Below are 22188 nucleotides of genomic sequence, written 5' to 3' on the forward strand. Positions count from 1 at the left end.
ACCCCTCCTCGGTCTTCACCCTGGGGACCCGCCACCTCTCCCCGGCCCCTCCTCGGTCTTCACCCTGGGGACCCGCCACCCCTCCGCGGCCCCTCCTCGGTTTTCACCCTGGGGACTCGCCACCCCTTCCCGGCCCCTCACGCGCACCCTGGGGACCCGCCACCCCTTCCCGACCCCTCCTAGGTCTTCACCCTGGGGACCCGCCGCCCCCTCCCCGGCCCGCCCCGGCGCGCACCTTGGCGCCGATCTGGTTGCCGCACTGGCCCGCCTGGATGTGCACGATCTCGCGCATGGTGCCGGCTGCGGAGCGGGTGGAGGCGCGGGCCCTAGGCTACGCTATGCGCGGCGCGAGGCGGCGGACACGGGCGCAGAAACCTGCCGCCGCCCCTCCGGCCGCGCCTTTTATAGCGGATGCCCCGCCCCCGCTCGGTGACGTCAGCGGGCGGGGCGCGGGGGCGGCGCGGCGGGGCGAGGGGACTGCGGCACCGCGAGGGGGAGCCGGGGCGCGGCGCGAGGTGCGGGCCGGGGTGGGCTGCGCGGGGTGCCCGGGGTGCCCGGGGTGGGCAGCCCAGCCTTTCCCGTGGGGTTTGCGGCGTCCCTAGGCTCCCTGCCTCCCGGGCAGGGTCCCGGACCCGCGGCCTCTATCTCCTCCTTTTCGGGGTGGGAATGGCGGCGGGTGCAACCGCGGGGAGGGGGTGCGGGGCGGGGAGGATGGGGGTCCCGGTGCGGGCCGAGAGCGGCTGTCTTCGAGGAGGCCGGGGATGGCGGGGTGGGCGCCCTCCGCCTCTGCCCACATGTGGAAGGCGGTCGGTGGGGGAGGGGCCGGGAGAAGTGCCTGGGCGCCTGGGCCTGTCTCGCGTGTGCTTTGGGTCCTGCGTCCTCGCACAGGCCGCTTACATGTGCAGAATATCGCGTGCGCGCCTGGGTGTCCCAGCGAGCACGGCATCCCGGCGTCAGCCCGAGCACGTGCCTTCCACGCGTTATGTCCCCTCGTGCCCACAGCCACCGTATGGGGCTCGACCTCCAGCTCCAGGCCACCAGCCGCATGTGGCCACTCAACACCTGAACCCTGGGAGTCTGAACTGGGATGTGCTTCCGTGTAAAATACTCATGCGGTTTCATGGACTCATGAAGTTTAAAGAATGTAAAATATTCCATTACTAATTTTGTATATTGATTACTTATCAAAAGAATATCTTGGATATATTTTTGAAATTAATTTCACTTGCTTCTGTTAAATTTTTTAAATGCCAGACGCACAGTGACGACTAGAAAATTTTAAATTACCTACGTGGCTCACATTCTATTTCTGCTGTTCTAGAGTAAACATTATTACCATCCCAAGTTCACGGCTTGGAAAAGGAGGCTCAAAGAGTTGACCAGCCACCAGCCACAAAGCCTGTAAGTGAAGGCATCTAGCTTCCTTCTACAAAGAGAAAGCCCAGGTGAGTTTCAAAGGCTTAGTCAGGGTGAGGTAAGATCCAACCTTAATTATCCCTACGAACCATCCTGAACGGGTGGCCAGGGAGCGGAGACCAGGGACTGCTTCCTTCTCTCTTTTTCTCTCTGAGACCGGTTTCTCCAGCTATAAAATGATAATTATAGGTGCCCTGCAGCCAGCTTTGTGAGTAGGAAAGGAGAAGCTCTATATGAAAGCGGGTCAAGTTTATGGAGCAAAAATGCCCGCATAAAACCCAAGGTGATCCTGTCCTTATACATATTAAGCCCATTTGTCATGTTACTGGTGGGCAAAGTCACAGCTTCATCACCCCTGCTTCGGAAAGCCAGTCCTCGGAGTCCCTCTTCGGGCAGGCAGGTGGCTGGTGCCCCCTCCTGGGATGGGGGTGGGTCTCCTAGGCTCCCTCCTCCTCTCTCCCTCCCGGTGCTGCTGGGCTCCCCTCGCTCAGCCCATCCCACTGATGCTGTACCCCCATGCCTAGGGCTTGGCTCGACCTTCTCACCACCGCTACCCCAGCTTCCGCTGCCTGGGCTCTTCACGACCAGCCGGAGCCTTCCAGAACCTCTCCAGAGAACAGCTCTGCTCCAGGTAACTTCTGTGATTACACAGTTCTACGAAGATTTTCTAGAGATTACTGTGTCTTGGCCTTAGTCGTTTCATTCAAGGTGGGGATTTGGGGCCGAGTAGAAGCAGAAGATGAGACCTGGAAGGGATGGTGTTGGGGACAAGGGGACCTTAACAGGTGGGCATCTCTCTACGCGTGGAGGGTGTCCACTTCTCTGTGTCCTGGTCGGGTCGTTTTGTTACGTTGTGAAGATGAGAGACGCTTACTCGCTGACTGCTCAGTTCACAAATATTAAGTGACAGCATTGATTCCCGCAGGCCCGGGCCCCTGGGGATCCCTGGTAGCAAAGGCTGCCTCACTGCCACCCAGTGTGCACCCGGCCTGCTTCCTCCCCGGCACCCGCCCCATGTCTGTTCCTGTATAATCAGAGAAGCACGCGGGCAGAGTTGGAAATAGTGCTTGCCCGACCTAAGGTGACACACCCGAGGACTCTGAGCTGCCCTCCTCTGCCACATGCGCGTCCCAAACACCACCACATGGGCACGCGGCACCTGTGCAGACAACAGCAGGAAATGGGGCCCACAGAACCTCCGTTCCCTGGCTTAGGCTTTGACGAGGTCTGGGGAGAAGGGGGTTGTTCCCGGCTTCTCTCTGTGTCTAAAAGGAACAGCTCTTCTGGCTGTCGGGCAGGGTGATGGGGGAGGTGAGTCAGTATCTGCCTACCGTGGGTCATTTCCTGCTTTGGGCCTGATGTCATCGACTGCGTCTGGGCCACTCCCACCCCTAAGGGACTTTGGGGTGACATGACAAAGTTCACACTGGAGGGGGAAGGTGTGAGTTCCCTGTGGAAGGCTAGGCCTCTGTCTTACTAAAGGGCTCTGCCTGCCCTTCCCCCTCTCCTTCCTTCACTGAAAGCCTCTTAGTGAAAGTGCCCTCTGAATGCCTGGTACTGTGATGGTGGTAATTACCGTTGGTTGATGCGTTGCTAAGTGACTGATGGGATCTAGTTGAAATATATTGGCTGGGGTCCTGAAATTTTGAGAACATCAGCTTCCTCTGTAGAATAATGAAAACCCAAGAACCATCTTAGCAATAAAATTGTATCCATTATCCTGGAACAGTCACATCCTGTTTGTTTGTGCCCTCAGAGAAGGCCCAAGGGATGAGGCACCTCGATCTCTCTTTCCCCTGAAACATCTAAAATAGCCTTGCCTGCTCCCTTGACTGTTTGCACACATTTTCAGGTTTTTAGTAAAAGCATCTCTTTATGAAGGAGGAATTTTGCTTGAAGCATTTGAGGTGCTTCCTTTTTAAAAAGACTGTCTAAAGCATAAACAGTCTGAACTCCAGTTTAATTTACTTTAAAGATGTCAGCTCCACCAGTTTGTAAATTTTTGCCCCAGACAATAATAATTTAGAGTAAATATATGTAATGTTTCTCAGCTACCTTCTGGAATGTTTCGTGTCCCAGCATGAATTATTTTTACTAGAATTGTCAATCTGGACCTTTCATAATTGAAAAAAATGTATAGTATACTGTGTGTGTAATATACACATACATTGTATATACATATATATTTTTATTGTGGTAAGAACGCATTTCATGTATACGTATTTTCTGAATACAAAATTAGAAAATTTATAAAATACTAAAGAACACAAGTATGTCTTTCCACACTCCTCTAGATGTATTTTTTTCACTGTTCATGTTTGATATTTTCCTTTTTTTCCCTTTCGTGGGTTATTTAGATGTTTTTGTTTGTTCCTTTAAAACATGGTTTCAGTCATTTTTGTCTTGGACATTAAGAATGCAAGATACTGTTATTCTTTTGCTATGACTTAAATGAGACATAATCTCACAAATTCTCAAATATGTGTAGCCTTTTCCCAACTGCTACCATTTTCCCCGTAACCTAGAGAACCTGGACCGTACCAAATTCTCTGAGCAAACTCTGCTTCCCATGGCCAAGGCTGTTCACAGGACTGGAGTGAATTTCCCCTATTCAGCCCACCCCACATTCCCTGAGTGGTTAAGAGCACAGGCCCTGGATGGATGGAGTGGGTGCAAATCCTGACTCTGCCACTTATTAGCTGTGTGATCTAGGGCAAGTTACTTGACCTCTCTGTGCCTCTATTGCCTCATCTGTAAAGGGGAATAATAACAGTACCTGCTTCCTGGGGTGGTTTCGAGGACTGAGTGAATTAATATGGGAAAGCACCTAGAAGAGCCCCTGACCGCACAAGTGAGGAGGTCCCGGAGACTGTATAGTGTTATAGCAATCTTAGCTATTGCAGTTGGCATCACTGTTTCCTTCCCTCCTTCCAGGGAGCTCTTCTCCATAAATCAGGGCTCAGCGCCAATGTCACTCTCTCCACGATGTGCCCTCCTCTGTGCCTCGTAATACAGTGCAAACACTTCCATGTTACAATCCTGGCCCCTAGTCCACGAGGCTGTGCACAGCAAGGAAAGGTGTTGTGGGAATGACGAGCTGCAGAGCTCCTAAGCGGGGAGCTGAGGATGTTCCTCCCCACCCCCAAACCCTGAGGGTCTGCAGGTCGATGGGCGTCCCCGAACTGAGCACAGGCACCCCGAGGGCAGGGCACGGACTGGACCAGCCCCTGCAGGAGGCATGAAACCCGAGAGAGCCTTTTCCCCCCACTTTCCAACTTTCTGGCTCCCTCGCCACCTGTCTTCTGAATGCAGGCTTTCTTCACACCAAAATCTGAGTTGCCAGAGACTTTTGGTGAGGCCAGCTGTGCTGATGGCCACGGGGCGAAGCTGGGCACAGACGGGGTGCTGGTCATTTTCTTGGAAGCTCCAGAGCCCAGGGTTTGCTCTGTTTCACTTTCAAGGCAAACAGATTATGGAAAAGACTGACGTCGGTATTCCCCTCTCCGAGGTGAGAAAGCCAGTAAGCCCTGCAGAGCCTAATCACTCTGTCTTCTGCTGCAAGTGTGCAGGGTAGAGGTGAACAGCAAGTAGGCATCGGGCATCCAGCCAGGCTGCTGCGGTCCTATTCCCTCCGTCACCGCCCTCTGCTCTCCGGGGGCTCCCTGGCTCACCCATGCCCCATCCCAACTGCCAGGCTTTTCACCTGTAACACAAGACTCCCGGCCCACACCGTGCCCCCCACCACGTGGTCTGCACAGCTTTCTCTAGAATAGTCTTTGCAGAGGGGCGAGCAGCCACCTACCACCAAACTTGTAAAATCCGCCAGGGAAGATGCACTTGAAATATGCAGTGCCTTTTTTAACTATAAAATCATATTGAGGTACATTTTAAGAGTGTTTATCGGACCTTCGAGCACTGAAGTTCTGGAAAAATACAGTCTCCGGGACCTCCTCACTTGTGCGGCCAGGAGTCTTCAGAGAAACCCCCAAATTGTTTTCCTGTTCACAGTTCCCTCCTTTGTTTGCCAGCTAAGTCCCAGACATGCTTTATTTGACTGTGAAGAAATGCTACTTGTTTATCATCAGTTATTATCTATGCCTAGTTGTCATGTGGTACAAAAACAGTAACAAGCATCATTTCAACTACGGGGCGGATTAATTTTGTTACATTTATTATTTGATTATACCAAATTTTGTTGAACACTCGTAGTCTGATGCGTTTGTAACTTGCTGCCAATATTTTCTTATTTTTCTTAATTAGAAGAAGGTTAGGTCTACTCTTTTAATCTTATCAGCAAAGCCAGTTTTCCACTGGGTACCTGTAAGCATAGCCCGTGCTAGTTTTCAGGACCTGAGAAGATGGGGTGTGGAGGTGACAACTCCAAAATATGAAAAGAAAAACCTGCAATAGTTAAATTAATGTTTAATTAAATGAAACATAGCACATCAATTAGTCAAATGCAACTTAACTTTTATATCATAACATATAAGTTATAATAAAGTAAAAATCTTACAAAACGTAAATTTAAATACTTTTGATATGATGTGGGCGGCGCCTCCAGGAGCAGGAGTATCTTAGATGTACACAGCCCTTAAACAACTGGATCATCTATCCTTCACAATTAGTATCACTGTCTGGATATAAAGGAGTAATTTAAAATTTTTTGATAACTAGAAGAAAGATGGAGATTAAAGAAGATAGAGACGCATTATATAGGAAAGGGATGCCCTGAGAGAGCTCGAACAGAGCTGTGAAGAGGGAGAGTGAGAGGCACGTGTGTGCGCTGTGCCTGGGAGGAAACCAGACGTCTTGGACCAGTCATTTCCCCTCACTAGCCGGCAGGGGGCATATGGCCGAGGACCGCTTGCTTGCTTTGGGTGAAGCGGGGAGAGATTTGGTGAATTACAGGATAGAGAAGCAATGTGCAACCAGACACTTCTGTGTACTGGGTGTTTCACAGTCAACTTTTTGTTAACTCGTGGAGTACATGTATTCTGTGCAGATTCGCGGGTGACTTTTACAGTTGCATAGTTTTGTGTGTTTTTTTTAACATCTTTATTGGAGTATAATTGCTTTACAATGGTGTGTTAGTTTCTGCTTTATAACAAAGTGAATCAGCTATACGTATACATATGTCCCCATATCCCCTCCCTCTTGTGTCTCCCTCCCACCCTCCCTATCCCACCCCTCTAGGTGGTCACAAAGCACCGAGCTGATCTCCCTGTGCTATGCGGCTGCTTCCCACTAGCTATCTGTTTTACATTTGGTAGTGTATATATGTCCATGCCACTCTCTCACTTCGTCCCAGCTTACCCTTCCCCCTCCCCATGTCCTCAAGTCCATTCTCTACATCTGTGTCTTTGTTCCTGTCCTGCCCCTAGGTTCTTCAGAACCTTTTTTTTTTTTTTTTAGATTCCATATATATGTGTTCGCATATGGTATTTGTTTTTCTCTTTCTGACTTACTTCACTCTGTATGACAGACTCTAGGTCCATCCACCTCACTACAAATAACTCAATTTCGTTTGTTTTCATGGCTGAGTAATATTCCATTGTATATATGTGCCACATCTTCTTTATCCATTCATCTGTCAAGGGACACTTAGGTTGCTTCCATGTCCTGACTATTATAAATAGAGCTGCAAGGAACATTGTGCTACATGACCTTTTTTGAATTACGGTTTTCTCAGGGTCTATGCCCAGTAGTGGGATTGCTTGGTTGTATGGTAGTTCCATTTTTAGTTTTTTAAGGAACCTCCATACTGTTCTCTGTAGTGGCTGTATCAATTTTACACTCCCACCAACAGTGCGAGAGGGTTCCCTTTTCTCCACACCCTCTCCAGCATTTATTGTTTGTAGGTTTTTTGATGATGGCCATTCTGACTGGTGTGAGATGATATCTCATTGTAGTTTTGATTTGCATTTCTCTAATGATTAGTGATGTTGAGCATCCTTTCATGTGTTTGTCGGCAATCTGTATATCTTCTTTGGAGAAATGTCTGTTCAGGTCTTCTGCCCATTTTGGGATTGGGTTGTTTGTTTTTTTGTTATTGAGATGCATGAGCTGCTTGTATATTTTGGAGGTTAATCCTTGGTCAGTTCCTTCATTTGCAAATGTTTTCTCCCATTCTGAGGGTTGTCTTTTCGTCTTGTTTATGGTTTCCTTTGCTGTGCAAAAGCTTTTAAGTTCCATTGGGTCCCATTTGTTTATTTTTGTTTTCATTTCCATTCCTCTAGGAGGCGGGTCAAAAAGGATCTTGCGGTGATTTACGTCATAGAATGTCTGCCTGTGTTTTCCCCTGAGAGTTGTGCAGTGTCTGGTCTTACATTTAGGTCTTTAATCCATTTTTAGTTTATTTTTGTGTATGATATTAGGAAGTGTTCTCATTTCATTGGTTGCGTAGTTTTGTAATTCATGCGAGCTTGGGTCCCTCTGAGATCCCAGGACTGAGGTCGGAGGAATGAAGCCGAGGATGGGGCACAGGTGAACTGTCGAGGCTGACCAGTGTTAACGCAGGCCCAGACCTGCTCTCCGGCCTTACTGCTGGGCTGAAAGGAGGTGATGTGAAAGCAAGACAAGGGAACCAGGAAGCGCAGGCGTACGTCCGAGTGGGGCCTGCGGGGCTGCTGCTGCGAGTCCAGAGCCTAAGACAGAAGTTTCCGTCCTAACTTCCTGCACTGGCAAATTTGAACCACTGAACTGGAGCCAGTCCTCAGGGAGGTTGCAAGGCTGGCTCAGCTGCCGTTTTCCTTTTTTCCCACCTCTTGCTGCCCTTCCCCCACCTTGAGCACACAGGCTCCACCCCCTCATGAAAATCCTTACCAAGAAGATAATTTAATACCAATCCATTAAGGCCTTATTCTGATGAGCAAGTATATTAACTCTAACAAGAATGATCACATAGAGGCATAGACTTCTGTGGTCAAAGGGACCTGAAAATCAAATATTCAAACAGTGAAAGATATTCCAGACCTAGCCTATCTTGGTCCCCTGTGCAGAATTCCTGACAAGAAGCCACAAAGCCTGTTCTGGAGCAGCTTCCTGGACAGGACTAAGGCTCAGAGAGATTAAAATACTTGCCTAAAGCCCTACAGCTACTAAGTAGAAAACTCACGTCCTTTATGAACGCAGATCCAGATCGTCGGAACCGAGGTTCCAGGAACCATTTTTGTTTCGGTCCCCAGGCTGTCCATTCCTGGTAGGCAGAACTCGAAGCCCCAAAGTTCACCAGCCCCGGGGTGCACACACCTTTTCCCAGTTATTCAATCAAACGCTAATCTCAGTGCTGTGGGAAGGGATTCTGCAGGTGTAATTCAGGCCCCAAATCAGTTGACCTTAAAATAGGGAGATCACCTGGCCGAGCCTTCACTAATCACGTGAGCCCTTTAAGGGAGAATTTGCTCCAGCTGGTGGCAGAAGCCTTCAGAGTTTCAGTGCAGTGGAGGTCCTCTCCTGGTGGCCTTGAAGGTGAGGCTGCCGTGTTGCGGGCCACGTACTGGTGTCGGCAGGCACCTCTAGGAGCTGAGCACGGCCTCTGGCCGACCACCAGGAAGCCAGCAGGGGCCTCAGACCCCAGACTGCGGGCAACTGGATTCTGCTAACCACCTGAGGGGTGCTGGGGGACCCGAGCTGCAGATGGAGCAGCCTGGACGGTCGGCTGTGCATGGCCCCCAGCAGAGAACCTGCTGCGCCCCGCCAGATGCCATAGGTTTGTTATGAGGTTCCCGCCATCGGGCTTGCGGCAGCGTGTCGCACATGTGCACGAGAAAAGTGCACCGCAGCCTCCCCTTTGGTCTGAGGTCAGTGCCCCTGCCCTGAAACAAGGATTTTACTCTATTAGTTTTATTTATAAAATGCTCTTTTTAAATATTTTATTTATTTTATTGAAGTACAGTTGATTTACAGTATTGTGTTTCAGGTGTACAGCAAAATGATTCAGTTTTATATATACATATATTTCTTTTTCAGATTCTTTTCCGTTATAGGTTATTACAAGATGTTGAATGTAGTTCCCTGTGCTCTACAGGAAATCCTCGTTGCTTATCTATTTTATATATAGTAGTGTGTATATGTTAATCCCAAGCTCCTAATTTATCCCTCCGCCTCCCCCTTTCCCTTTTGGAAACCGTAAGTTTGTTTTCTATGTCTGTGAGTCTGTTTCTGTTTTGTAAATAAATTCATTTGTATTATTTTTTTAGATTCCACATATAAGTGATATCATACAGTATTTGTCTTTCTCTGTCTGACTTACTTCACTTAGTATAATATCCTCTAGGTCCATCCATGTTGCTGCAAATGGCAGAATTTCATTCTTTATTATAGCTGAGTAATATTCCATTGTATATACGTACCACATCTTCTTTATCCATTCATCTATCGGTGGACATTTAGGTTGCTTTTATATCTTGGCTATTATAAATAGTGCTGCTATGAACATTAGGGTACATGTATCTTTTTGGATTAGAGTTTTTGTCTTTTCCGGATATACACCCAGGAGTTGAATTGCTGGGACCATATGGTAACTCTATTTTTAGCTTTTTGAGGAACCTCCATATTGTCCTCCACAGTGGCTGCACCAATTCACAGCCCCACCAACAGTGCAGGAGGGTTCCCTCTTCTCCACACCGTCTCCAGCATTTATTGTTTGCAGACGTTTTGATGATGGCCGTTCTGACTGGTGGGAGGTGATACCTCATTGTAGTTTTGATTTGCATTTCTCTGATAATTGGTGATGTTGAGCATATTCTCATGTGTTTGTTGGCCACCTGTATATCTTTGGAGAAATGTCTGTTTAGGTCTTCTCATTTTTTGATTGAGTTGTTTGTTCTTTTTTTGATATTGAGCTGTATGAGCTGTTTATGTATTTTGGAATTAACCCCTCGTCGGTTGCATTATTTGCATGTATTTTTTCCCAGTCTATAGGTTTTCATTTTGTTTATGGTTCTCTTTGCTTTTAAGTTTGATTAGGTCCCATTTGTTTATTTTTGCTTTTATTTCTGTTGCCTTGGGAGACTGACCTAAGAAAATATTGCTACGATTTATGTCAGAGAATGTTTTGCCTATGGTCTCTTCTAGGAGTTTTATGGTGTCATGTCTGTGTTTAAGCCTTTAAGCCATTTCAAGTTTATTGTTCTGTGTGTTGAGAGGGTGTGTTCTAACTTCATTGATTTACACACGGCTGTCCAGTTTTCCCATCACCACTTGCTGAAGAGATGCTTTTCTCCGTTGTATGTTCTTGCCTCCTTTGTCGAAGATTGACTGAAGGTGGTTGGATTTATTTCTGGGCCTGAGACAAGGATTTGAGTGGAAGTTTGTTAGGGGGCTGATCCCAGGAAGCCTGGGAGGGCAGTGGGGACGGAGCGGGGAAAGGAAGGAAGGAAGCGGCATTCCGCACTGGGGTCCGTAAGAGACCCCATCACTGAGTTGCCTCCCTGAGTCAGGGAAGCTGGGCTATTTAGCCTCCAGTCTGTCCTTGACTGGTCTCCTTCCAGAGGGGTGTTACAGGCAAGGCACACAGAAGGAGGCCTGGGAAGGACAGTCAGCTATGGAGGTGCTCATTCGGAGGTACCTCCCCGTCCAGCGACACAGGCCACATAGCCCGGGGTCCTGGTCGGGGCCCTTAGCTGGTGACGCTGTCTTCTCCGTGCTTTTCAGGTCCTGCAGTTTTCATGCTGCGCCCCAGGTGCTCTCTTCACTACCTAAGCATCCCCAGTCTCTTCCTGGACCCCCATGAAACAGGAATCTGAGTCCCTTACAATCTGGGGTCGGGTGGGGGGACTTTGGACCCAAAACTGGCTGGGTGGCTCCCAGCTGAGAGCTGTCACCAGCGCTGCTCTGACCGCGTCAGCTTCCAGGCAGCCGCCTCATTCTGGCGACTCAGGTGAAGCTGTCCTGCTTCTTTGTGGGGCTGCAAAGACCATGTCGCTCTTCCTGCCGCTCTGCCAGTAGTGCTGGGATCGTAGGGGAAGGACGTTTCATTACTGGGTGGACCTGGGCCTGGTTCTGGGGGAAGGGCCCCGTGTTCACGGCCGGTTTGCTCAGGCCTGCGTTCAGTATTTAAAATACTTAAATCAGCTACAAGGAACAGGCAGGGTGGAGGCACACGTGATCAGAAGAGGCCGCCCCAAGCAGCTGTCTCAGCCGCTCCTAACCTGTGCCTTTGGCCTTCGCCCCAGGAAATGCCTGCCTGTTGTCACTGGTCCTCTGAGATGACCAGTCACCTGGGAGCTGCTGTTGGAAGCTTCCCTTCGCTCTTTATTCTCTGCCCTCCCCAGGCTGCTCTGCTGTGGGACGGACCGTCTGCAGGCGGACCCCGTCCTTTGAGCTGTGCGGAGAGGGGCCAGAGGAGCGACAGCCCGTGGACCGGGGGCAGTTAGGCCAGGACTCAGGGCCTCTGTGGACACGCAGCCTCCAGCGGGGCACTCAGCAGTGAGCTGTGACCTCCACGGGGCTTAGGAGGGCGTGGGCCTCCCGAGCCAGTGCCCGGGGACCACGCTACATACCGAACACGAAGTTGTCGGGCCGGAAGATCTGGCCGAAGGGTCCAGACCTGACCGAGTCCATGGTGCCCGGCTCCAGATCCACCAGGATGGCCCGAGGCACGTATTTGTTACCTGCGGGGACAGAGCAGGACTCAGACCTGCGGTCGGCAAAGGAATCACAGACAGTGCCCTGCTCTCTGGGCCTTTTACGGCAGAATTCAGCAGGGAAAATTCCAGCATGAGACAAAAGTAGGAGATTAGAGGCGGTTTCTGCTCTACAAAGGGAGATAATGGCCTGCCTCGTCATGACAAACATGCAGGAGACTTCAGGAGCTCTGAAGTGTGTTTTTGAGCAGTTAAAAATGCATGCAGGAAGCCTTTCCTTGTCATTTGCATGTTCCTGATACATTGCGTCTGCCGCAGAACAGAAAGCAAGGTGAGGGGGCAGGAAAGCTTCCAATAATCACCGGCAGCTTCATTGTAGTACACGTTGATTCTCTCCAGCTGCAGGTCACTGTCTCCATGGTAACTGCCCGTGGGGTCGATCCCATGCTCATCGCTGATGACCTCCCAAAACTGGAAATAAAGAAAACCGCATCCGAAGTATCAGTAAAGGTGGCCCCCTTCTCCCTCTCCTGTCCTTGGAACGGCGGCGTTGTGGTCAGACAGTCGAGGAGACCCAGACAGACCAACAGCTGCCCGCCCTGATCCTCCAGCAGCCGTTGCTGAGGGGCTCAGGAATCCGCCGTGCATCAGCCATATTATGGCGACAGGCTGAAAAGCTGGGAGGAGCCCTGGAGGAGGAGAGTGGGCACAGCCGCGGGGGCTGTCACCCCCGGCAGGGCCGAGTGTCAGCACCCCAGCTGATGGACGGGTCACCCCTGGGGGCAGTGGCCAGAGCTGGGACCCTACTGTCAAGTAAAACACATTCAGACTTAGAGATGGAGCAACTTTAATCGAAAAGAGCGTTACCGTAGGGAGAGTGCTCCGATCTCAGAAATGTGCAACAAGCATGCAGAATGAAAGAGAACAGGCTTTTCTCTGGCAGGGAGGGGTGAACAGGGCTAGCGTGAACTTTGTGGGCGGGGAGGGAGAGAGGGTGGGACAAGCAGATGTGAAATCAGCTCGCTGCAGCCGGAAGAGTGTTCTGTCGTCAGCAGACCCTCAGCCTGTTACAGGTACAGCGTTCACCTGTGTGCTTGCTTCAGCCTGGGGGCCGTGGAGGCGGGACGGACTGAAGTTTGGTAAGAGGTGGGCAATTGTGAACGCCTGGTCGTTGCCCCTGTTGTTTTATACAGACAAAATCTGTGGTTAAACGCTACTAGGGATGAATAAGTGTGAGGTTGACGTGGGTTCGGTTAGTTGTCAGGGCTGGGTGGGCTTCCAGGTTCCTGGTGGCCCTGGAGGACCAGCTGTTACCATCTGCTGAGCATGTTCCTGGACTGGCAGGTGTTAGAGGCTCTTAGAGACCAGGGGTTTCACAAGAGGTATGCTTAGGAATATTATTTTTAAAAAATACTACAGGTTAAATGAGGGAGTAAAAACACAATCTGAAGTTGGAGGGCAGTTGGTTGAGGAGGCTCTGAGACGTTGGGCCTGGAGCGTATTTAAATGGCAGCGTGAGAGCAACAGTGGCAATCTGATGGATTTCTCGGTTTGCGGTAAATATTTCGGGCGGTGGCATAGACATTTATGGGATTGCATGCACAGCCGTTACTCCTGACCTCTGCCCCAGGGCCCCTTTGGGCAGCCCAGACCATGCCCAATGGCAGACGACTGTTGAGGACCGTTCACTGAGTTCCTGGAGTTCTCTCGTGTTGATGTGTGTCCTCGGTAAGACTGTGCACGGTGCTGGTCACTTCCTGAAGCAGAGGAGGGAAGTGTAGAGGTTCTGGCAAACTGGCTGCGTGGCCCACCGGCCGCAGCTCCAGACACACATGTCTGCACGTGATCTGCAGCGGTCAGGCCTTTTGAGAGCCCTCCCAATCCCTTAGCCTCTTGTTGTAAGGCTTCTTGAGAACCTGGCAAGGATGGAAGGTCAGAGCTTCTTTCTGCAGCCAGGATTCTGCAGGTAGACTTGTAGCTGTAGCGTGCTTCTGTTCCATGAAGATAGCCACAGGTAGCTTTTGGATCATCTAGTGCCTGAAAGCTGAAATCAGAGGTAATAGTACAGTTATGGTGAGGAAAGAAAGCAGTCTGGTTAAAAATTTGATAAGGGCCAGTAAGATTCGCTAGTAACAGGATCTGATTCAACTGCAGGAATGATCTTCCCAGTTTGGGCCATGCCCTGCCCCATGGGAGACATTTGTAGAGCCAAGAGGTCATATCCACCAGACCCTGCACCATGTCCCACATCCTAGGATGTCTGAACTTCCTGCCTAGTCTGCTCCAAGCCCACTTCTAGCGCAGAGATGAGCCTCTCTCCCAGGGTCTTCCTGAGGGCAGGTTATTGAAACTTAGTACAAAAAAGATGCCTGCCGTGTGCACCTCTAGGACCAAGGGGAGGCCGTGTGGGGAGAGGGAGTGGTGGGGTTTGGTGTGTGGGCTGGGATGTCCACAGACACGGCCCTGAAGCCCAAGAGAAACTCTGAACATGGAGCTTCAGGCGAGCGCCCCAGGCTGGCAATACTCCGTGCACAATGTCACACGTGGATGCAGGGAAGTGACGTGTCCTGACTCCATGGAGGACAACAGAAACCCTGTGTTTGGTTCATCTCTGGACTCAGCCCTTTGCATTCTTCCCTTGGCTGATCTTAGTCTGTATCCTTTCCCTGTGAAAACAAAACAGAACTGTAACTGTGAGGATAACAGCTTTCGGTAAAGTTCTGAGTCCTCCTAGTGAATTATCAAACCTGAGGGTGCTCTTGGGGACCTTTGACCTTGCAGTTGGTATCTGAAGCAAGAATAGTCTTGGAGACCGTTCCCTCCAACCTCACAGTTGGCCCAGATGCTTCACAGTTGGTGTCAGAAGTGACATTTGCTCGTGTGACCCTGACTCACGGAAACATATGGTTCAAGAAGAGGGGGGATGATGGGGTGGGGGGTGATGAACCTGTGGTTCCTAGGGGACCCCAGCTCAGCTAAGGTGTAGAACTGGAGCTGTGCTGCACTTAGTTATCGGAGGTAAAAGTCACACCATGGCTCCAGCCCCTGAGTAGTTAGCTCACTGGACGCGTGAGAAAATGCGGAGTAACAAAGAACAAGCGAATGAGTATCCGTCCCTGCGTGGTTGTTCTCTGCAATAAGCCAAGTGAAAGTGGGGTGTTAGGGTGCATCTTGAGGCTGCGCCACGCTTGGATTCAGGCTGCTCTGAGCTAACTCAGGGCTGCCACCAAACGGGATAGTTAAGCCAAAGACACAGATGGCTGAGATCTGCAAGATAATGGGGAAGAGACAAAGGGGAAAGTCGGAGCCGGTCCCCGTGGGGTTCAAATCTGTGAGTGGTTACTATTGGGTAAGTTAAGCAGACGCTGATGGGATCAGAATAAAGGTCTTGCTGCAGCACTCAGAAGTTGGATGGACCCATGGGAGCCTCTGCTGGTTCCTCCACATTGAAGGGCCTTAAATCTGCTTCGTTCGCCTTGGTTTGGAGGAATTCTAAAAGCCGGAAGGCACAGATGACAGTGAGACAGCTGACCAAGAATTTCATGAGGTGACGGCCCCATAGTCTAATCAGGGCACAGACTGGCTAAGAGCCCAGGTCCCTTGGGCAATCCCCCTCCCCTGCGCCGAGCTGGGAGCCCAGGATGTGTGCCTGTGAGGGGGCAGAAGGCTCGGGGTGGGGTGGGGGGAGGAGGTGCTTTGGGAGATCCTTGACACGGGGGCCCGTGCACTCTGCTACCAGAGCTGCAGTTAGATTCGGAGGATACAGGGAGGAAAGAGTCGGTGGGACTAAGGTGAAAGTTTGGATGAAAACTGAAATGTTCCAGCAGACTCTGTGAAGTGGTTGTGTGTCCTTTACCTGAATGTTTCATGGGGACAGATGTTGTGTCTGACTGGAGAATGCCTCCCCTTCCTAGTATTATAAACCAGGAGGCAGGTAAAGCCACCCCCAGCTTTATTACTGTTGATTCGACAGCCAAGGGGTAGTCACCGAGATGGCCTGAAGCCCCCAGCTGGCTCATGTCACCGGGGCGAAGTACGGAGAGATTATCTGTCCAGTGACCCGCGTGGGGTGCAGACCGGGGCTTATGGCAGAAGCCTGTGGATCCCGCCTGGCAGTGACCGCTGGGATTCCCACTGGAGAATTCCGGAAAATTTCCATTGCAAAGATCATTCCTAGCCTGCTTTGAACATGACTTGAAACTGCCCCGATGGCTGAAGGACCTAAGATAACCTTGGAACCTGAAAGACCCGTAATGTCTTGGGTGACGTCAGAGAAATGGTCTCTAGAGAGGGGCGTGCGAAGAGCGTCCTGTAGTGGATGAAGATGGTTCGTACAGGAAAGGGTGCTGACCGAACACGAGGAGGAGAGGGCACCTCCCCCAGGACTAACTCTGGAGCCGCCTGAGGCGCCGCTGGACTCTACAGCCACCTGGTTCGCCCTGTCAACAGCTCTCCTGACCAGCAAAGGGCTGCTTGGTTTGTGGCTGGCAGTTACGAAGCGAGCGCACAGCATCCCGTCTGGAGAGCTGCCGCTCTACTGAAGGAGGAAGGAAGCAGTCAGCTCAGTGGCCTGGAAGGCGAGCTACTTGCCTCTATGTTTGGGCTTTTAATGACTCAGGGGTTGTGGCCAATGGCCTGGCCCTAGGGTCAGGCAGACGGGCAGCGGAGCCTGGCCTGTTAAAGGGCCACCCGCATGGGGCACAGCCCTGTAGAAGTCACTCTGGGAGTTTGAAGGGTGCATCAGTGTAGGGCGTGCTCGCTGCCCATGAGAAGCTCCCCCTTCGGGGATCGGGAGAGGTTGGGACGGGCAGGTGGCCATCCTTGAGGTGGCCTCGTGGGTCTACGAACTCGGTGGACGTGTGGGTACCACAGCGATGCAGAGATGGGCTGAATCTAGATATACTCCTCCTGAGGCACAAAATGGCAGCCGTACAGTCTGTGCAGGAAGGACGGAGGCTGCTCCAGGGGAGGGTAATGCCCACAGCCGTCAGGTGGGGCTGTTGCTGCTTCCCCCCCCCCCCCGCCCCGCCGCACGCCGTGGTAGTAGACACTCTGAGTTAGGTTTTGCATGCCTGGTGGAAGAGGCAGTTGTACAAAATACTGTAAAAGGACTGGGATAGAAGGTATTGTACCAATATGGACCATGGAGTCCCATTTCTTCGGATCGAGGACCCCACTCTCACCCTGAGAAATAGTTGGGGAGATCACTGGACCAGGCAGTGATTCGTGCGAGGAGGGCCGGCTTACACACCTCTGTGAATGTGTGCTCACACTCAACAGGAAGGGGGCCGTGGATGGTCCACCGGGGAGGTTCCTCCGCTTTTCTGTGGCATCTGGGGTGCACGTGGGAGGGATGCTGATACGACTGTACAGCCGTTTCCCACATCACCTCAACTTCCGTTTTCTGGATGCGGTGGTCCTGGGACCAGGGCAGCAACCACTGGCCGGTAGTAGGGTTGATACCTAAGCAAGAGACTCTCACTGTGCCCTCCCGTCTTTATGCCAGAATCCCTAAGGGCCAGAGGGGGTGGGTTGTGCCTTGATCTTATCTGGCAAAACCGGGGTTAACAGTGAATATGCAGCTGCATCGCCTGGCGGCTGAGAAAGCCCTCTCCTTCCGGGCCTTGTAACCCTCCCCTACGAGGACGGGAGCGCTGAAGGGGGGACTTGCCAGACTACCATTGCTGCTGCCAACCCAGCACGGAGGCTGAGCCTAGCATCCTTTCCAAACAGAGGTGGACAAGTCTGTTAAAACTCAAATGGTAAATGTGGAACGGGAGCTGAGGATGAAGGAGTGAGTAAGTAAATGGTTTGTGCAGTGAAGGAAATCCAACGTTTATGTTGGTGCCTTGAGAGAGACTCGGAACACGAGACGGTGGGGGCGCTTAGCCCGGGTACCCGGCTGCCTGAGAGGGTGGGGCTGTCTGTTGCTGACACCACGCTTGCTTTTGGAGCCGGAATGGTCGAGTGGAAGCCTACAGAACTGGGTGGCATGACTCACGGAGCGTCGTAGGTTGTGATGATGCCCTGGTCCCGTTGTCGACGACCCAGTGGGACTCTGATGAAGTGTAACCTTTTGACTTTCGTTTGTCAGGCTGCCACACTGTGATCCGGGGGTGACGCTGGCCTTGTTGGTGAGACTCAACCACCTTATGTAAACACGTCTGATGATAGTACTGATGTTGATGATCAAATATAGTGAGAAATGGAGTTAAAGCCTATTCAGGACGTAATAAAATGACTGGCTTGGGGAAGAACTGGGTTGACCCAACCATCAGCTAATTTTTATGCTGCATAGTTCTGTACAAGTTTATCACGAGGGGAAAAGAGTAATCAACTTAGTACAAAAAGATGGAAGTATATGTACTGGCCTTGTAGGATAAATTGATGGGTTGTTTCCTGTTGCTCAGTCTGATAAATACTGTATCGAGTATGGATGCTCAAAGATGACTGCTTTGCTGTAAGAGAGCCTTGGCCAAAAGCCAGGGGTGGCCTGTGTGGTGAAGAATTAATCTTACCCAAGAGAGGTCTGGTCTCTTCCCTCGGCTACCGGGAGGTGATTTCCAGGCCCCTGGAATGTCCTGCCTGATAGGAGTGCGCTGTTTGCTTGGGGGGCTTTGGTCACTGAGTGTCTAAGGAGTGACTTGCAGTTGGGGTTCTGGGCCACACGGTACCAGGTGAGACCTCCCAGGAACTAGAGACCAAAGGCCTCAGCGTCCAGGAGGAGCTGGGGCAAGAGGCTGCTGGGTAGGCCGGGAGGTGGTCAAGCCTCAGTAGGAACTCCGGGCTCACAGGCTCAGGTCATCGACCTCGTGGGCGATGCTCCATGCGTGTGGTCTCACATCGACGGCAGGAGCTTAATGTGTCCGTGTCCCCACGGGGAGAGGACCATTGGGCCCTTGGCCCTCTGTCGGACACTCCGGGATACCTCCCATGTTTCTCCTCCCTCGGCTGATTTTAACCCACGTGCTTTCCCTGTAATAAACCATAAGCAGGAGTAGAACAGCTTTCAGTGAGTTCTGTGAGTCCTTCTGGCAGATTATTGAAACTGAGGGTGGTTTGGGGAACCCCTCAAGCTTGGACCTGTCAGAAGTGAGGGCAGTCTTTTGTGTGGACACCGTGCCCCCCGCCCAGACTTTGTAGTTGGCCCTCATTTATTCAGGGGACGTGGTGAGTATTACTACTGAATTCAGAGCCCCCAAGCTTCTCCTGGGCTCTCAGCACGCTGGCAGCCAGGTGTAGGGAACACGATGTTGGTGAGGGGATTCTGGGGAATATGGCCATCTCGGGAAGAAAGCCCTAATAATAGTGATTATCTCTGCTGTCTTTTTTTTTTTTTTTTTTTTTGCGGTACGCGGGCCTCTCACTGCTGTGGCCTCTCCCGTTGCGGAGCACAGGCTCCGGACGCGCAGGCTCAGCGGCCATGGCTCACGGGCCCAGCCGCTCCGCGGCCTGTGGGATCTTCCCGGACCGGGGCACGAACCCGTGTCCCCTGCATCGGCAGGCGGACTCTCAACCACTGCACCACCAGGGAAGCCCCTCTGTTATCGTTTGCTCTGTAACTAACCACCCTCAAGTTTGATGGATTAAGACAAAGCACTTATTATTAAGCCAGGTTTGAGGGGTGGCTGAGTGCGATTTGTCCAGGGCCAGTCCCTCTGGGGCCCCGTGTCCTGGGAAACTTCACTAGGGCTGGCGGTCGGCGGCTCGCTGGTCCAGTGACTCGCTGTCTTGTCTGGCTGTCAGCGTGACGTCAGCTGGGCCAGCAGTCTGTCATCCATCAGGTTAGTGATGCTCCTTCGTATGGTGGCGGAAGGTCCGCAGCGGTGGAGAGGGCAAGGCCCAGTTCACAGTGCCTGCTCTTCACGTGTATCACCTCAGCTGTTTCTCTACCAGATCTGCATCCCAGTTATTCAGTGGTGCCTGGTGAGTGGGCATAGAAAGGAAAACATCCACACTGAGCTCCCCCTGTGTCCACCAGCCGGCCGAGGTGCCTTACACACACACACGTGCTCGTGCACACTCACACACACACAAGGTAGATCTGATCTCCTCCTCGGACATGAGGAAACTGGTGCAGAGGGGTTAAGAACATGGCCTGAAAAAAAAAAAAAAGAAAAGAAAAGAAAATGGCCTGGCATCACGCAATGCCCCCCCCCCAAAAAAAAAAATCAGTTGCATCTCCTGCCGCCTGACCACGCATTTCCTGGAGTTTCACATCCACGCTGTTTCCTAGGTAACCACCACACAGCCCGCAGGACCGTCTGAATGAAAGGAAGGGGGGTGGTCCATCCAGTGTCCACTCTTTCCCTCTTTTCCTGCACCAGCAAGGCTGCAGCCCTTTGTTGGGGGCGTTACCGTGGGCAAAAACAGAAAGCCCAAAGCTTGCCGGTGGGATTAAATGTCCAACAAGATACTCCTTCTCACTGAAGGACCACATTCATTGAGCGTCTCGCCTGTCAGAGCAGTGAGCCTGTTTCTAGTTTCATTCACTCCCTGCCCTTCCCTTTCCCTCAGGCTTTCTGTCTTCACAGCAGGCTCCCTTTGCCGGCGCCACAGCCCTGAGAACACCTTACTCCAAAGAGCCTGCGCCCTTGACCCCAGGACCTCTTCCCCTCGGGCAGCGGGCAGCGGCCCTGCAGGGCCCTCATCCTGCCCTGCCCTGCAAGTGACCAGGGCCAGCAAGTGTCTGTGCCACGGGACCGTCATCCTGGCGCTGAGTCTTTGTCATCGTGCTTGCCCTGTGATGGTCCCTGCAGGTGGCCGCTGGGACCTCAGGAATTCGACCCCCTGCGCTGATACTGGGACAGGCTCGGGGAGGGGGGAGATAGGCGAGGGACAGGAGAATGGGGCAGCGCCTCCCTCCCGCCTTCAACGGTTTGATCTTCCTCTCTCCAGAGCATTTCCGTACCCTTTTCTACGAAGCTGAAACGCATTTGCTGTTACGAGCACCTCTCTGCTGACATAAATATTAGTGAAATGTGAGCTCCCGGGCGTTGCTGCCGAGAGCCGTTCTTCTCGGCAACGTTTTGTGCAGGCAGCGGTCGGAATGTCTGTGTCCAGTCCTGTGATGCACGATTAACATCTTCACTTGCCATTTGAAATACGCCTGCACAGCTGCAGCGCGGGCCGGGTCAGGGTGGCCCACAGGGTCGGGACGTGGCCTCGGTGACGCGGGCGTGGGGAAGCGTCCGCATCAGGGGTCTGAGCTGCTGGGCGAAGGTGCCTGGCACGTCTCCGGACAGTCTCATCCCCAAGTCGGGCTTTTGGTTCTGGAAGGCAGTGGACAGGGTGGAGACAGGGCTCAGTGCCCAGGCGGCAGGGCCGGCAGCCAGTTCCAGCCGGCACACGATGCCTGGGCAGCGCAACTGCATGTTAGGTGAGCCTGTGAGCTGGTGACACGCGTCCTGGGTGTGGTAGCAGCACGGCGGTCGTGGGAGAGGGTGTCTTTGTCCTCAGGAGGTGTGCTCTGACACTTTAGGGGGAGTGTTGTGATGTCTGTAATCTGTGTTCAAATAATTCAGCAAAAAATACACGCACAAGCCAGTGCCACAAAGTGGGCGGAACATTAATAACGGTTGAAATTAGCGAAAGGCATCCTAGGGTTAGGGCTGGCTGCTCTCCTTTCAGCTTGTAGGCTTTAAGTTTTATTTTTTAAATAAGTTTTTTCAAGGGTTAATGATTAGTTCTAGGCCTGAGACGTGAAACAGTTTTCCTCATAACGGGCCTAGAGTTAAACTAGAATAAGTGGTAGTTTCTTAACTGTCTCACCGACTTCCTCTTTATTAATGTGGAAGAGTCCAGAAAGGATGGACTCTGGTGAGAGAGCTGCATTCACATCCACCCGTTAGAAATACGTCTCACAAAGCCGGCTGGTGGGTCCTATTCTTATCTCGCTTTATCTTGTTCTCACATATTCAGTGCTTAATTGTTTTTCTCATTGAAAAGAGCGTTTTTATCTGACTGGCCGTCCTGCCGCAGTAAGAGGGCGGGAGTGGTATCTGGAGATTAAACCCCAGGGGTGGATGGCGAGTCTTCAGGTCCCTTTCGTGGTTCTGCTTTTATTATAGCCTTGAGGAAATGACTCCATCAGCTAAAACACACACAGGACAGCCACTCTTCTGGCCACTTGTATGTGAACAGCAAATCATTTAAAAAACAGATATTCTCTGTTTTGATGCTTGTG

The 22188-nt window shown here is 51.7% G+C and overlaps 2 protein-coding genes and 1 long non-coding RNA gene across 3 annotated transcripts in view; 1 reads left to right on the forward strand and 2 right to left on the reverse strand.

Annotated features, from left to right (window-relative positions):
- The window catches only part of TUBB2A (tubulin beta 2A class IIa), a 4264-nt gene extending 3905 nt beyond the window's left edge, over window positions 1–359 (reverse strand). Inside the window, exon 1 of the mRNA XM_029241928.1 lies at window positions 236–359. Within this exon, the coding sequence (XP_029097761.1) occupies window positions 236–292 (57 nt within the window). The 5' untranslated portion in view covers window positions 293–359. The remainder of the gene's footprint in view (window positions 1–235) is intronic.
- A 121-nt stretch (window positions 360–480) lies between these two features.
- LOC114907136 lies at window positions 481–3517 on the forward strand. The gene is made up of 3 exons (XR_003796639.1): window positions 481–515; window positions 1322–1445; window positions 1941–3517. It is a non-coding gene; the product is annotated as an uncharacterized LOC114907136 (long non-coding RNA).
- Window positions 3518–10267: 6750 nt separating this feature from the next.
- LOC114907071 (tubulin beta-4B chain-like) lies at window positions 10268–21376 on the reverse strand. The gene is made up of 3 exons (XM_029242221.1): window positions 21151–21376; window positions 12365–12481; window positions 10268–12029 (listed from the first exon to the last, which is right to left on the reverse strand). Exons 1-3 carry the CDS (start codon window positions 21374–21376, stop codon window positions 11911–11913), a joined length of 462 nt encoding a protein of 153 aa, XP_029098054.1. The 3' UTR covers window positions 10268–11910.
- Between the last annotated feature and the right edge of the window lie 812 nt (window positions 21377–22188).

Source organism: Monodon monoceros, unplaced genomic scaffold (genome assembly GCF_005190385.1).
Source record: "Monodon monoceros isolate NGI ecotype Baffin Bay Population unplaced genomic scaffold, NGI_Narwhal_1 Super_Scaffold_3, whole genome shotgun sequence".
NCBI lineage: Eukaryota > Metazoa > Chordata > Mammalia > Artiodactyla > Monodontidae > Monodon > Monodon monoceros.